The sequence below is a fragment of the Neopelma chrysocephalum genome, unplaced genomic scaffold, assembly GCF_003984885.1.
Source record: "Neopelma chrysocephalum unplaced genomic scaffold, ASM398488v2 Primary Assembly neopelma1_299, whole genome shotgun sequence".
In the NCBI taxonomy this organism is placed as follows: domain Eukaryota; kingdom Metazoa; phylum Chordata; class Aves; order Passeriformes; family Pipridae; genus Neopelma; species Neopelma chrysocephalum.
The window spans coordinates 2,077,798-2,092,775 of record NW_020897961.1 but is presented as its reverse complement, the minus strand read 5'-3'; the positions used below and the strand labels follow the sequence as shown (position 1 = coordinate 2,092,775).

General features: G+C 53.8%; 1 protein-coding gene across 3 annotated transcripts in view; it reads left to right on the top strand.

Moving 5' to 3' along the window:
* LOC113978185 (S-adenosyl-L-methionine-dependent tRNA 4-demethylwyosine synthase-like) overlaps positions 1 to 4,103 on the top strand; it is a 100,770-nt gene extending 96,667 nt beyond the window's left edge. For 2 of the 3 annotated variants that reach the window (XM_027704919.1, XM_027704920.1), the window contains exon 16: positions 2,414 to 4,103. In XM_027704919.1, coding sequence (XP_027560720.1) covers positions 2,414 to 2,635 — 222 coding nt within the window. In that variant the 3' untranslated portion in view covers positions 2,636 to 4,103. Of the gene's footprint in view, positions 1 to 1,300; positions 1,432 to 2,413 lie in introns of all 3 variants that reach the window. The other variant, XR_003537506.1, reaches the window with a different exon arrangement.
* The last annotated feature ends 10,875 nt before the right edge of the window (positions 4,104 to 14,978 follow it).

Genomic DNA, 14,978 nt, shown 5'->3' with positions numbered 1-14,978 from the left:
TTCTCCTCAGGGCTGCTCTCCATCCTGCTCCACCCAGCCTGAATTTGGGCCTGGATTTTGCCCTGACCCGGGTGCAGGACCTTGCACTTGGCCTTGTTGAACTGTCATCACCCTCATTTGGGGTGGTGGCCACAGCCCGTGTCCTCCTTCCAGCTGCTCTGGGTGGCACCAGCATCTCCTGGGGCTTTACTGCTCCTGGTGAGCCACCCTTGGCCGTGGGGTGAAGGGCTCTTTGTGAGCCCCCCCCTTCCACCCCTTTGTGACCCATCACAGGTTGGACTCAGTGATCTTGGAGGTCTTTTCCAACCTTAATGATTCTGTGATTCTGCCCTGATTTTCCAAGGAAAAGAGCCAATATCAAGTCCCAGCTCTCTTTCTGTGCTGGGTTTCTCTTAGGTGACCCCTGTGTGACCTGTTGGGAATGCTCCAAACCCATCATGGGAATAATCTCGACACCTTCCATGTCTCCCACGTGCCTTCAAGGCTTTGCTGGATCCCCTGGATTGGGGATCAGTTGGTGTGAGAATTTGCTGAGTGTGACTGAATCAAATCTGGGGAGAGCAGAGAGTCTTCTGTGTGAACTTGTCACCTTCCACCTCCCCAGGCCCTGGCAGGGGAACCCAGGTCTCCAGAGCTCCAGAGTTTGGGAGCAGGTGGTTTTTGGCACCTGCTTTACAGGTGGCCTCACACAACACATCACCCACCTTGGCATGGGAAAAGTGAGTTGGTTTCTGCCAAGGCTCCTTCCCCAGAGCTGTGACTCTGCAGTGTCCCTTCCCTGCTCCATGTGGAGGCCAATCCCAGCAGGAACGTGCTGTAATTCCAGAGGCAGCAATGGATGAGCACTAACCATGTTTGAGTGCAGGATTTTGCAGTTGTCAGCAGCTTTTCCAACCAAAAAAGCTTTTAGCTCTCGGGCACAAAGTCAAGTGCCACTTTAAATGCACAGCCATCAAGTTTGGGGAAAAAAACCCAACCCACCACAACCAGGGAGTCAGGCTGTTTTCCCTCTTTTTTTTTCCTTTGGATGAAATGCATAATAAGCTCTTAGCTCAGATAAATCCTAATTGAGGATTCAGTCAGGGCTGTGGCTAAATTAGCAGAGCAGGTCTGGGAGACAAATGCAGCTCCAGCCTGTCAAAAGAAGCAATTCTTCACATTCTCACATGGAAAGAGGATTCGTGTCATTAAACCTCTTTATCCTCCCCTCTTCCCAAACACAGCCCTCCTGCCCCTGTCAAGAATCGTCCAAATCCATCCCAATCCCTGCTCTGATGCCGCTCCTGGGCCGTTTTTCCAGGCTGTGCTGCCCTGGAGTTGGAGACACACGGTCTGAGTGGGAGCTGTGGTTGACCTTGGCACTCAAGGGGCACCTGGGCACCAATCCCTGTTTACACCAGCCCCTCCAGGGCTTGTCCAGTTCTTTCAGGTGTAAGTGTCACCTGGGAACTGCAGACAGGCCTGGGAAGGCTTTGGGATGCTCCATGGGAGTGTTCCTCCTGGAAAGTGGGGCTGGAGGGGGGGTTGAATCCTGTACTTTGAAGGGTCCAACAAAGCATCCAACAGTCAAACCCTCGTGGAAATCATCATGGAATGGTTTGGATGAGAAGGGATCTTTAAGATCATCCAGTCCCACCCTCTGCCATGGGCAGGGACACCTTCCACTAGCCCAGGTTGCTCCAAGTCCTGTCCAACCTGGCCTTGGACACTTCCAGGGGTGGGGCAGCCACAGCTGCTCTACCCAACCTGTGCCAGGGCCTCCCCACCCTCACAGGGAGGAATTTCTTTCCAATATCCCATCTAACCCTGCCCTCTGGCAGTGGGAAGCCATTCCCCTTGTCCTGTCCCTCCATGCCTTGTCCCAAGTCCCTCTCCAGCTCTCCTGGAACCCCTTTAGGCCCTGGAAGGGGCTCTCAGGTCTCCTGGAGCCTTCTCTTCTCCAGGTGAACACCCCCAGCTCTCCCAGCCTGGCTCCAGAGCAGAGGGGCTCCAGCCCTTGGAGCATCTTGGTGCCTCCTCTGGACTTGCTCCAACAGCTCCACATCTTCCCTGTGCTGAGGATTCCAGGGCTGGAGGCAGCTCTGCAGGGGGGTCTCACCAGGGCAGAGCAGAGGGGCTGAATCAATTTTCTGTGAGCAAACAGCTCTCAGTGACTAAAGCTGTGAGAAAACCAGGGCTCCTGTGTCTGTCTGCAGGTGTTCCCCAACCCCAGGGATGAGGATATTCATCCACCTGAATTTCTTTTGGTTTCCTGGGAAGGCCGTTCGGGGTGACTTTACCCTGGACCTCAGTGGGGCTACAGAGTTAAAACCGACAACAGCTGGCATCCATTCAGCCCAAACCCATCTTGTCTTGGCAGGAATGTGGATTTGGTGCCTCCCATCGCTCCATAACGTGTTTGTTTTCCCTCCAGTTCAAGGTGGATGGCGAGTGGTTCACCTGGATCGACTACGAGCGCTTCCAGGAGCTGGTGCGGGAGCACGAGCGGAGCGGCGGCTCCAGGACCTTCACAGCGGCCGATTACACGGCCAGGACTCCTCCCTGGGCTCTCTTTGGGGCCAGGGAGCGGGGATTTGACCCTCTGGATGTCAGATTCCAGCGGAGGAACAAGGCACGGGACATCTCTGGCTGCTGAGCTTTGGGGCTCCGTTTCCGGCTGACACGGATTTTGGATCTTCCTGTCAACGTTATCCCACGTTTGCTGTTGAGCAGGAGGGTCAAGCCTTGAGTTCACCCTTCCTTCCTGGTTTTAGGGCTTCCTGGATGAAAATATTTATAACATTCTCTCTCCCAAATCAGAAATGGTTCATGGCAGTGATTTCCCAGCAGCCTGGTGGGGAGGCAGCAGCCGTGGCCGTGTTTGGAGTTGGACATGGTTTGGAGTTGGATGTGGTTTGGAGTTGAATGTGGAGCAGTTGGATGTAGTTTGGAGTTGGATATGGAGCAGGAGCATTCCTTGGATTCCAGTGCCCTCTGTGAGGAGAGCCTGGCACGTCTGGCCCCCGGCTTGGCAACAAAACATTCCACATCCATGAGGAAAAGTGCCACGGGGATTTCAACCCCATGAGCTTGTTGGATCAGGGCAGGTGGGACCTGGATCAAAGAACCTGATCCCTGCTGGGAATATCATTGCATGGACTTAGTTCAGGTTTATGTATTTAATTCCTGTAAAAACCTCATCCCATCCAAGAAACTTGGGAATAGCGTGAGTAACAGCCCCCCTATTGATACCAGCTGTGACTTCTGATACCTCTCCAAGTATCTTCCAGCTTCCTGGGTTTGGGAATGGATGTTTCTGAGCAGTGTTATCCCACTCCCAGCAGCCCTGAACAACATGTACAATCCCTCAGAGCCCTGGCTGTGTGTGCCCAGTGTCCATAGGAGCTGGACATCAGGGATGAAGCTCCCCCTGCTCCCCTGGGAAGCTCCACAGCCTCTGGATGGGGAGAACGGGGGGGAGAAGGAAACTGGACCCAGTCGAGGTCTCTGGGATCAAGAAACCAACTCCTCTCCTTTGGAGAGGTGACATCCAGGCACAAGGTCAGGGGTTGCTCTGGGATACCCTGGGCACTCTGGAAGTGCTGGAGCCTGGCTGGAAAATGGCTTTTAAATAAGGAGGGAATTCCCTTTCCCTCTTTGCTGAATTCCCAAGGGTTGGAGGCTCTGTGTGCAAACCCCTGGGCACATTCCCGGGCCTTCAGTTCCCAGGTGGCTGAACCAGGCAAAGCTCTGGCTCCCACACCTCTTCCATGGCTCCCACCCATGGGCAGCCCCTCCTCCCTCAGGGCTCCAGGTCCTCCCTGGTGCTGCTCCAGCCAAACCCTTCCCAGGAAGGGATGGAACCAGCAGCAGGAACAGCTTTAATTCACACCCAGGGCTGGAGGTGAGACCACACCTCAATCCTACTCGGGGTGGGGGGTTGTTTCCCTGTGGAACTCCAGCAGCTTGGATCAAAGGTGTTCCCAGCACTCCCCCCTCATGGCAAGGTCCCCAAACCTTCTCACCCCACAGAGCTGTGGATGCTGAGAGTCCCTGGGATAGTGATTTTCTTTCTTTTTAAAAGCAAGCCCGTTTCTTAAGCTGTAAAAAGTGTTTCTAAAGAAAAAAAGGAAATAAAAGTACTTTTGCCTAGAGCACCTTTGATGTGTGGCTGCTGTGCAAGGCTTTGTGAGAGGGGATGTTAAATTGATTTTAAGGAGATCAAAAGCACAAATGTTGTGTAATATCTCTTTTCTTTATAGGACGTGGAGGGGAAGGGAGAGCATTGGTGTGTCTGGGGGTGAGGGATGCCCTTCTTGGCCATAATTTCAGAAAATCGTAGAATCCCAGGATGGTTTGGGTTGGAAGATGCAGGATGCAGGAAATGCAATCTATTAAGTACAGTTTTGCTTTCTGAGCTTCAGAAAAGATTAATAGACAGTAAAAATATATAAAAATGTGTGAGCCGGGCAACTGATGGAATTGTACAGTCCTGGGATGGTTTGGGTTGGAAGGGACATTAAAGCTCATCTCATTCCCACTCCAACCATGAGCAGGGACACCTTCCACTAGCCCATGTTGTTCCAAGCCTTGTCCAACCTGGCCTTGGACAATCCTAGGGATGGGGCAGCCACAGCTTCTCTGCCCAACCTGTGCCAGGGCCTCCCCACCCTCCCAGGGAAGGATTCTCCCTGATCCTCCCTGTGTCTCCATGTTCCCTCCATCTTTCTTGATCCTCCCTGAGTCCTCACACTCCCTCAATCCTTCTCCCATGTCCTCCCTATTCTCCTTCCATTCTTCTCCTTGGTTTTGCCTGTGTCCTTATGCTCCCTCCATCCTCTCCCTGTGTCCTCATGTTGCCTTCATCCTCCCTGCTCCTCTCCATGTCCTCACATTCCCTCCATCTATCTCCCATGTGCTCCCTGTGCTCCCTCCATCCCTCTCCTGATCCTCCCTGTGTCCTCACACTCCCTCCATCCTCTCCCTGCTCCTCCCCACTGTTTTCCAGGGCTTGGAGGGATGAGGTGTGTGACCTCCTGAGGTCAGTGCCCAGCATTCCCATGGGAATTGGCACCTGAGCTGTCCTAGAAGAATGGTGCTTTCCCTGCCCTGGTGCCAGGCAGGGTGGAACCAGGGCCACATCCCACCTGCCTGTCCCTCCTGGGCTCCAGCTGGCACCTGCAGGCTGCTCCAGGAGCACTTTGGGCAGGATTCACCCCTGCAATTCCTCTGGAATTACCTCGAGCTCAGGGAAAATCTTCCAGCACAGACACCCCTGTGATCCTCCTGCACAGGGAGTTCCCAGATGGACAATTTCCAAGTCCCCATCTCTGTTGTTTTGGGGACACACTAAACTGGAGCCCTGGTGGGGCTCTGCTGAGCTCTGGGATCGTGCTCTGGATGTGCTGGGAATGGGGGGCTTTGTCCTCTTTCCAACACCTGGAATTACTTCTGGCGTTTAGAACAGGTTGGCTCTCACTACTGGGGTTGGGGGGGGTGGTGGTGTCCATAGGGAAACTTTAGTGGAATGGGATGTACCTGGGAAAAAAGTGGCTTTACTTCAATGAGGAGTTTTCTGTTCTGCCAAAGGTCAGGGAAGGATCCCGGATGGGAAGAACCTATCCAGTGTCATGGTTGCAGGATCAGCCCATCTTGTGATGCTCTAAATATATTTGGTTTAATAATTGGGGAATTCCAACCCATTTTCCATAGGTTTCCAGCTGGATCACAGCCATCCTTCAGCTGATGGTGCTGCTGAGGGTGCAAGGGGTCCCCATCCCCCTTCCTGCCCCCAGTGCTGCCCAGGAACCTCCCAAAAAACTCTCCCCCCTCTGTTTTGGGGGGTTTTACCCAAAGCCAGGGCACAATGTTTGTCCTGGTGCCACTTCCAGCAAAGTGGGACCTGTTGCTTCAGTGCCCAACCTGGAGCCTCGGGAAGTTCCATCCTAAGGGCAAAACGGGCTAAAATTGGTTTAACCCCTTAAAAGCAGGGAGAACTGGAGGAGTCCTGTGCCCAAATTCCTGTGCCTGCTCCTGCTCCTCCTTCCCTGGCCCAGCCTGGATCCCTCCGTGCTGCTCCTGCTGCTGCTGTTCCCTGACTCAGGGCTGAGTCACTCGGGCTGGGGGGTGTGTTTCGCTTTGGAACGAGGATAAATAGATTTGTTTCCCAAAAATCTCCAGCAGGAAAACATTCCTCCCCCCCCCCGAACAGAACCGTCATCCATCAGCTTTGTCTTCAGCTGGCTCGGCTCCTGAATCATTGATGATGTTACAGCCGCTGCTGTGCCCCGAGGGGGGAAGGAAAAAGATCTGGGAATTAACGGGAGGAAGGGCATCGTTCTCACTTCATCAAGTGCAGGCTGAGCTGAGCCGGGGGTTGGCAGAGGGGACTGAGCCAGCCCTGAGAACTTGTGCTGCTCTAGAGCTCCCCGTGGGGAAAGGGAGGCGGTTAATCCCAGGGGAATATTCCTAAGGAAGCCCCTGAGCTTTCCTGGAGGTGGGAGCTCAGCAGTTCATTCCCCCCCCTCCTCTGTGTCCTCCCTTCCCACGGCTGGAGGGGGCAGGAGCTCCCGGGGGTCATTTCCAGTAGTGATGGGACATTTGAGGAGGAGGAGGAGGAGGGACCCTCAGCCAGGCTGAACCTTCACCCCTAAAATCCACGGAGCAGCAGCACGATTGGAGCCAATGGAACATGGAATGGGGGTGGGTTTATGGCTGTCACCAAGGTGACATCTCTGGTGCCAACCCCCCCTCCCACCATGGGGCACAAGCCCCCGTGGCCACATCCTGCAGCTTCCCAGAGCAGGGCCACCATCCCTGGTGCTTGGACAAATCCCAGCCTCTCCCTTCATCCCAAAGCCTTCCTCTGTCATCACTTGGAAAGACTGAGGAAGATGAGCTTTAAGGTCCCTTCCAACCCAGGGCATTCCATGATTCCCTGTGGATGGTTTCTGCTTCAATGATGCATTTCCCCCTTCTCCCATTTCAGGGTGGGCTCCAATCCCTTGGGAGCTGCTGGGATGGGTTGGTGCCTCTCCTGGGCTGCCCCAGCCATTGCACAGGGACTGGTGGCATCTTTGATATTCAAATCTCCAAGCAAAAAAACCTTTCTCGGGACAGATCAAAACTGATGAGAAGGTTTGCAAGAAAATACTCCAGCCAAAGAAAAACCACTCACAAACCTTGAAAAAATTCAGAATGCAGCAATTCTTTGGAAAAAAAAATGTGGTTAAATCCTGATGGGAGAAATCCCCCCAAATGTGATACCGTGTTTTTGCTCCACTGGAGCTCCCTCAACCAACCAAGGACCAGTCCCTGGTTTGCAGGTGGGTTGGAAGCCACCTGCCATCCCAGCTGGGTGACATGGGGACAAGGGACGTGTCCATTCACCTCCTCCAGTCACCTGCACCAGGAGCAAACCCCAGAAAAGGAGAAGCTGGGAGGATCTCCCACCCCAGGAGATGTTCTCGTGCCAGGAAGCATTCGTGGGAACGTGGCAGAGGTGGCACTACCCACCTCCAACACCAAACCACTGGGTTGAATGAAGTTGCTGAGAAGGTCCACATGGCCTAGTTGAGGGCTCTGGCAGCCCCAAAATCCACCATGTCCTAAAGGGGAGGGGGGGATTCTGCCCGTCTGCCCCACTCAGGTGAGACCCCCCTGCAGAGCTGCCTCCAGCCCCGGGGAACAGCACTAGGAGGACGTGGAGCTGTTGGAGAGAGTCCTGAGGAGACCATGGAGATGCTCCAAGGGCTGGAGCCCCTCTGCTCTGGAGCCAGGCTGGGAGAGCTGGGGGGGTTTCACCTGGAGAAGAGAAGGCTCCAGGGAGACCTGAGAGCCCCTTCCAGGGCCTAAAGGGGCTCCAGGAGAGCTGGAGAGGGCCTTTGGTGGTTTGGAAGCTGCGGGGGACGAGGGACGGGTCCATTCACCTCCTCCAGTCTCGGGCAGCAGGAGCAGCTCCATCTCCTTCATCCTGTCGCTGTCTGGCTTTTCCCATCCCCGGGATTTTTTTTCGGGATGCTGATAACAACACATTCCTCATCTCTGGGGCAGCCTCTGGGAGCTCAAGGCGCTCTGAGGCTCATCCTCTTTGCCGGGGGCTCAGATCAGATCAGATCAGCCGCTTAAACCATCTCGGTGCTAAACAGGCGTTATTTGCCAAACACAGGGAAAGCATCAGGGACGTGAATAATGAGCTGTTAAACGAGCAGCCCGCGCTGCCTTTCCCCGTCCAATCATCCATAGCCCCCTCCAGCTGTCTTTGGCAAGCGGGAATTTCTCCCCTGGATGGGACTGGGGGAGGGTGGGGGGTGGAACCCCCCCCTGGCAGGTTGGTTCCCCCATAACCAAGAAAAGGGACCTGGGTGGGAAGTTTTGCAGGGAAATGGGTTTGGGGCAGGTTTTGCTGGTGGTGTGTCCTGACCATGAGGCTCCATAAAATCCCTCACTGCCAGAAGGCATGGAGGGGCTGGAGCGTGTCCAGGGAAGGGAGCGGAGCTGGGGAAGGGGCTGGAGCAGCAGGAGCAACTGAGGGAGCTGGGGGGGCTCAGCCTGGAGAAAAGGAGGCTCAGGGGAGACCTTCTTACTCTTTACAACTCCCTGGCATGAGGGTGGAGCTGATATTCCAATAACCAAGTGTCTCAAACTGATGATTGTCCATAACTTGAACCCTGTAAAACCTAAACAAGCTCTGTACAACCAACTGTGCCTTTCTGAAGTAGTCCTGGGTATTAAGTTATTTATTTTAAACCCGGGTTTACATGTTATTTTTACAGTCAGTCTCTTCAGAGTGGGGAAGGAGATTCTCTGTGTGTATTGACAGCCTTTCCTGGGCACCTGATCCAGCCTGGGATGTGCTGAGCTGCCTTTGAAAGAGATTTTGCCAGCAGGAACCAGGAGTGACGGGGCTGCAGCTGCTGCAGGAGGTTCATTTGGGGCTCACTCTTGTTGCAAGGGGATGGGCAGTGCTTGTGTTCCAGAACCCAGATGGATCAAAGCCGTTCCTTATCCCACTTCCCCGGCTCACCTGCAGCAGATATTCCTCACTTCTGTGTTTCTTCTTCTCCCCTTTTTCTCTCTGCTCCTCCCAAGATTAAAGGGAGAACACAGGGAACACCCAGAGCCCTTTGAAGGAGGTTTGTAAAGCTCTGATCTCCTCGGAGGCCCTGTTTGATGGGAATGATGCTGGGCAGGTTTTCCTCACTGGGCTCCTCAAGGCTCTGGGTGGGATGTTGCTGGGGCAGAGGGGGGCAGAGGGTCCTGGGCCAGGGTAGGGTGTTAACCCACAGCTGGCACCAAACCTCCCTAAATCCCTCAAAAGGGAGGTGGAACAAGATGCTCTTTAAGGTCTTCAGGGGCCCAAACCATTTTGGGATTATGTGGAATTGCTGCTGTGACTCTTGGGTCCTGTGCAGGGACAGGGGTTGGACTCGATTCCTGTGGGCCCAGCTCAGCAGTTCTGGGATCCTGTGGGACTTGGGAGCCTTGGGAGCAGGAGAGCTGGGTGTCAGGGCTGGGAGCTCTGGGGATGCTGGGCAGGTGACCCACCTCCCTGGAGAGCCAGCAGGGAAAGGTGCTGGCCCTGGTTGCTGCTCCCCCCCCATCCTGGTCCTGCTGCCACCGAGGCCACCCCGATGCAGGAGGAGGGAAGGGGCTCTGCAGGGCTCACCTCTGGGAGGGCTGCTGGCACTGTGGTGGCTTTGGGGACAATCCCCTGGGCCCTCCTTGAAGCCCCACAAAGCACTCCCCAAGTGGTCCTGGGGCTGTCCCTGGCCCAGGAGATGCCACAGCTGAAACCTTGGAGACCTTTCCTGGGTGGCCCCATGTGTTCACCAGCATCAAACACCCCCCAGGAACTCCTGTGAACACCCATTGGTGTCACCATTGTGCCCTCGGTGGTGTCACAAACAGCCACCAGGGCTGGTTTGTTCATTCTATTAACAACTTTGCAGACCAAGATCCTAAATTTTGACCAGGTTCTGCAGGAACATTGGCACAGTCACCTGCTCCATGTAGGAAACAGATTCCAAGCTCACATAAACTGAGATTAGCTCAGCTGGATCTAACAAAGCCAAGGTTGTGGTGTTGATCCCAGTATGGGCCATTCTCTTAAGAGCTGGACTTGCTGATCTTTGTGGGTCCCTTCCAACACAGAATATTCTGGGAAACTGCTTCCTTTGCATATTTGTGCTGAAATCACTTTAGAGCTGAGTAGTGCTGAGTAAACTCAGAAAGATTCATAGAAAAATCAGAGTCTGGGACAGCAAACGAGACTAAAATTGTTTAGATGTTCGATATTATTTGATAGGAAGGGTATTTAATATTTTCTAGGTTGTTTTCTAGGCTTTGAGGGGGTTTGATGTGTCATATCTCCCATCTAAAGCCTTCCAAGTGACCCCCTCATGGCCCTGCTGGGTGGGTTTGTGGCCCTTGATCTCTGTGTTTCTCTGTGCCAGGAGGTCCTGGTGGCCAAACCCTCCTGGTGGATCTTTTCTCCAAGATCTTTAGATTGTTATCCAAAAATCAAACTTTCCCCAAGGCTTTCTGTATTTAATCAGCAAATATCATCCAATTATAAGGGGATCAAGTAATTATGTCTCCCTCCGCAAACCTACTTCTCTTTTTTTTCCCCCCCCAGGGGGGAGGAGAGCTCTTCCCTCAGGATTATGTGATTAAACAGAGGTTTAAAGAGAAATCTTGCTTTGTTGCTTAAAGAGCTTAATTTGAAATCCTCTCAGAAGTGAAGTGAGCTTTGCAAACGCTGAGGGAAGGGCTGGGAGCTCAGCCCCTGCCCGGGCTCCCGCTGGATTGTGCCCTCTGTGCCTGGAGGTGGGATCAGCCCTTGGCCAGGGGCTTGGAGCAGTCCTGGAGTCCTTCATTCTGGCTGCTCACCCCTGGTTTTCCCCTGAGATGTGCTCTGGGCCAGCTGGATGGTCCCCCCTGCTCCAGTGGGATGTCAAGGCTCGGGTGGAACCCGACGGCGTCGCCTTGGGATGAGCCTGAACATCTGAGAGCCACGGAGACGGTGGGATTTGCCTCTGGATGTGGCCAAATCGCCTCTCAGGGCACCTCACTCATGTCTCTTCTCGCTCTGGGGAAGGTCCATCACTCCCAAAAGGTCTCCAGTGGTGGTTTGGCCTCAGATCCAACCTCACCCGTGGTTTTCCCTGCTCCAGCTCCACAGCTCCTGCTGGCCCTGCTTTGGTGGGACAACAAACATCCCACAACCCAGAGAAAGGTTGGAAACCATGTGCCAGGTGTGTGTCCCTGCTTATATTTCTATTTTCCCACTCTCCAAGGCATGGGAGTCATGGATGTGCTTGGGGAAGGTCTCTGAGCTCTGGGCCAGCAGAGGAGCTGCTTGGGGAGAATCAAAATTTGTTGATTCCTTCAGTCCAGGCAAAAAGTACCTGAGGAGCTGTTTTGTCTCCTCAGCAATAGTTTGCCATGCTCTGCTTTTGTATTTTGATGTGCATTTACGGCCCAGTGGAGAAGTTCTGGCCGTGTGTTTGTTGGCAGGAGGGAGAACTCTGGGGAACAGCTCCGAGCCCAGTCTCTGGGGCCTGGGGAAAGGAGGTGGAGGTGGCTCTGCCTCGTTCTTCCTCCCAGCCAGAGGCCAAATCCCCAGCTGGGAGCTCTCCTGGGGTGATGTCTCAGGAGTTTTTACCTATTTAAGCAGTGTCAGAAGCAGAGCTGGGACATTCCCAGGCTGCTGACACTGAGAGAAACCTGAGAGGCTTCACCAAGTCACTGGGAAACCCTTCCCAAGCTTTTCCTCCTGTTTATCTTGTGTTTATCTTTCAGTTTGGTCACCCCAGACTGTCATTTTTGCTCTAACAACAGCACATTTTGGGGGGTTTGAGGCAGTTTCCTGGGGTGTTGAGCTCTAACTGGCAACTGGGGCAGGTGCCACCAATGGGAAACTTGGGATTTCTGGCAAATCTGGCTTGGAATGGGAACACAGGGAAAGGGGGAGAGGAGAGGAGGGACTGAGTTATCCCAGAGCTGTGGCCACACTTTAGTTGGTCCCTGCTGAGAACTGGAGAATGTGGAGTCCCAGGATGGTTTGGGTTGGAAGGGACACTTCCCACTAGCCCAGGCTGCTCCAAGCCCCGTCCAGCCTGGCCTGGAATGTTTCCAGGGATGTGGTGTGTTAATGCCAGAGGACACTGATATCCCTCTGGATAGCCCAGGGCCAGGCTCTGGTCATTAAAATTCCATGGAGATCTTGGGTGGAAGGTGTGTTTTGAGGCTGCTCTCCTTCCCCCTGCTCTTCCCAGGAAAACTCCAGGCTGCTGTAGAGCCCGGAAAAAGTGCTGTGTGAGTGCAAATCAGGGCAAGGCAGAGGGAGAGAAGGAATTCAAGGAGATCTTGCATCTCCCAGAAGCTCTGCCTTGAAGAAGGCAGGAGGCTGGGATGAATGATGCATAGGATAACAAGCCTGGGGATGGAGGGAAGGGAAAGGAAGGGTTGGGAAAATATAGGAGAGAATCAAGGGGAAGAGCCAGAAAAGCAGGGGTGTCATTTATCAGGGCAGGTTTCATGTTTGCAAGGGAAAAAAAAATATAAATAAATCCACGAAAACCTTGGGGCAAAAATTCAAATGAACCTCAGGGAACGTCTCGGAGGGTGGGGGGTGTGAGGGGGTGATAAAACGGGCTGAAAAGTGTCATTGGCAGTTGTTTTGCATAAACCAGAGTGAGCAACAGCCCTGAGAACCCTGCAGTGCCAGGTCCCTCCAGCCAGGCCACTGCTTTAAATGGGCTCTTTTGGGCTGTGGGAGTGGGAAGGGAGAAGGAAAACAAAGGGAACCGAGAGCCTTCAGGGGCCTGAAAATTGTTAAATTGAAAATGCTTAATCTCATCAGTGTTAATGATCTAAATACATATGTGTGTGTGTGTGCATATACTGTGTGAAGAGTGCAGGAGGAAGGGCCCAGGGAGGGCTCCCAAAGTCCTGAAAGTCTCCTAAAATTCTTAAATCTCCTTAAAGACCACGGACAAGGAGGCTGCAGTGGGACACAGGTGGGCACAGACCCCAGGTTAGGGGGGCAGAGCAGTGAGTCAGTGCCTGACAACAAGGGTCTGAAAAAGAGAGAGAAGAGGGAGCGGGGCTGAGGATGGTGGGTGCTGGTCCCCCCAAGAGCTGGGGCGGCTCTTGGCTGGTTTTGCTCTGCAGTGATGGGCTCGGGGTGTCTGGGCTGATAAAAGCTGAGCCTGAGGGAAGGTGAGGTTGTTAGAGGGATCTGGATGCCCTGGAAGGAGCTGATATCTGAGGAGAAAGAGGAGGGGCAGGGACTGTCCTTCCCCAGGACACAGAGCTGGTGTCCTTGCAGGGATGTCTGGAGATGGGGCTGTAAATCTGGAGAGCACTGCAAGGACAAGGAGCTACAGGAGATTCATCACATCTCTTACTAGCACAGGATGTGCTGAGCTGGAAGGGACCCCCAAGGCTCATGGAGCCCAACCCTCAGCCCTGCACAGGCCCAGCCCCAAGAGTCACCCCCTGTGCCCCAGAGGATCATCCAAACCCTCCCTGAGCTCTGGCAGCCTTGGGGCTGTGCCCACTGCCCTGGGGAGCCTGGGCAGTGCCCAACCAGCCTCTGGGGGAAGAACCTTTGGCTGAGATCCAACCTGAGCCTGCCCTGGCACAGCTCCAGGGCAGGAGCACCATAAACCTCATCCCCATGAACCTCGGTGTTCCTGTGGCTCCAGGTTATCCAGCATTTCACACCCTTCCCACGCTGATAAATCCAGTCTCCAAAGGGTTACAGTTGCTCCAGAAGGAGATGTTTTCCCTGACACCCCCATCTCATTTACTGGATCCCACTGCCCTGCTTTGCTCAGGTCCCCAGGGTGCTCCAGCCGAGGGAACAGATCCAAAACAAGCACTGCCATGAAATTTTAAGCTCTTGCACTGGATTAATTGTGCTGAGCTGAGCACTCCCCTGTAGCCTGATGGCCATCGATTTATTCTGGTGATGTTAAACCTTTAACACCAACACCAGGCTCGGGGAGAAAAGTCTGTGATTCCATGAGCTGGGGGGTGAGAAACCAGCTGCAGTAGCTGTGTCTGCTTTTTCCCTCCTTCCTGAGCACCCTGCTAAGCTTTCCCAAACCCCTCTCACGCTGGAGCCGCTTTTCCAATGGATCACAGAATGTTCTGAGTTGGAAGGGACCCAAAGGATCATCAAATCCGACTCTGGTGCATGGCAGCCCCCTGATTTGGGAGATGTTCCTCCAGGAGCTTCCCACCCAGGTGTGGGTTGGGTTCGTCCAGCACTCATCTCCCATTTTGTCTATCCTGGTTTGAGCATCAGGGAACTGTGTCCCCAGCCTGGATTTTCTGCTCCCTGCGGGCTCCGTGCCACGACCCGCCTTTTCCTGCCTGTAAATATTAACGATTTGGGTTAAGTGGAGTTAAGTGGCTGGGTTAATTATTGAGCTGATCCTCAGCAGCCTTTTCCTCCGGGAAGGGATGGTGGATTAGGGCACTCTCACCTTTATTTTGCAAATGCCCGGTGCTTTGAGCAGCCCCGGGACACGGGCTGGGCTTGGTTTGCTCTCCTTCCCTTTGCAAAACGGGTGAGTTCGAGGTCCCACCTCTCCCATTCCAGGTTCTGCGGGAATAAATGTGACAAAACCGATTTCACCTCCAAACCCCACGTCCCAAAGACATGAGGGCTGCACTCCTGGCTTGGCCAGAGCAGTTCTACTCCTTGATTAAAAATGCAAAGCCTTCAGTGATGACACTCATGGCTCTGACGTGGGTTTCCAGCAGGCTCAGAGCCTCGTGGCACAGAGGGCTTTGGAGGCTGGAGGAGCAACACTCCAGTTAAAGGCCCAGGAAAAGACAGGCAACAAAAAATCACAGCTGCAGGAGGAATGGTGAGAACACAGGAGGGATCTGTCTGTAGTTGTGATGCTGGAGGAATTGTGGTGCTCAGGTCCTATTCTTTCTTCTTGGCAAATTCCAGCAGCTTTGGGCAGTTCATGTTTTTC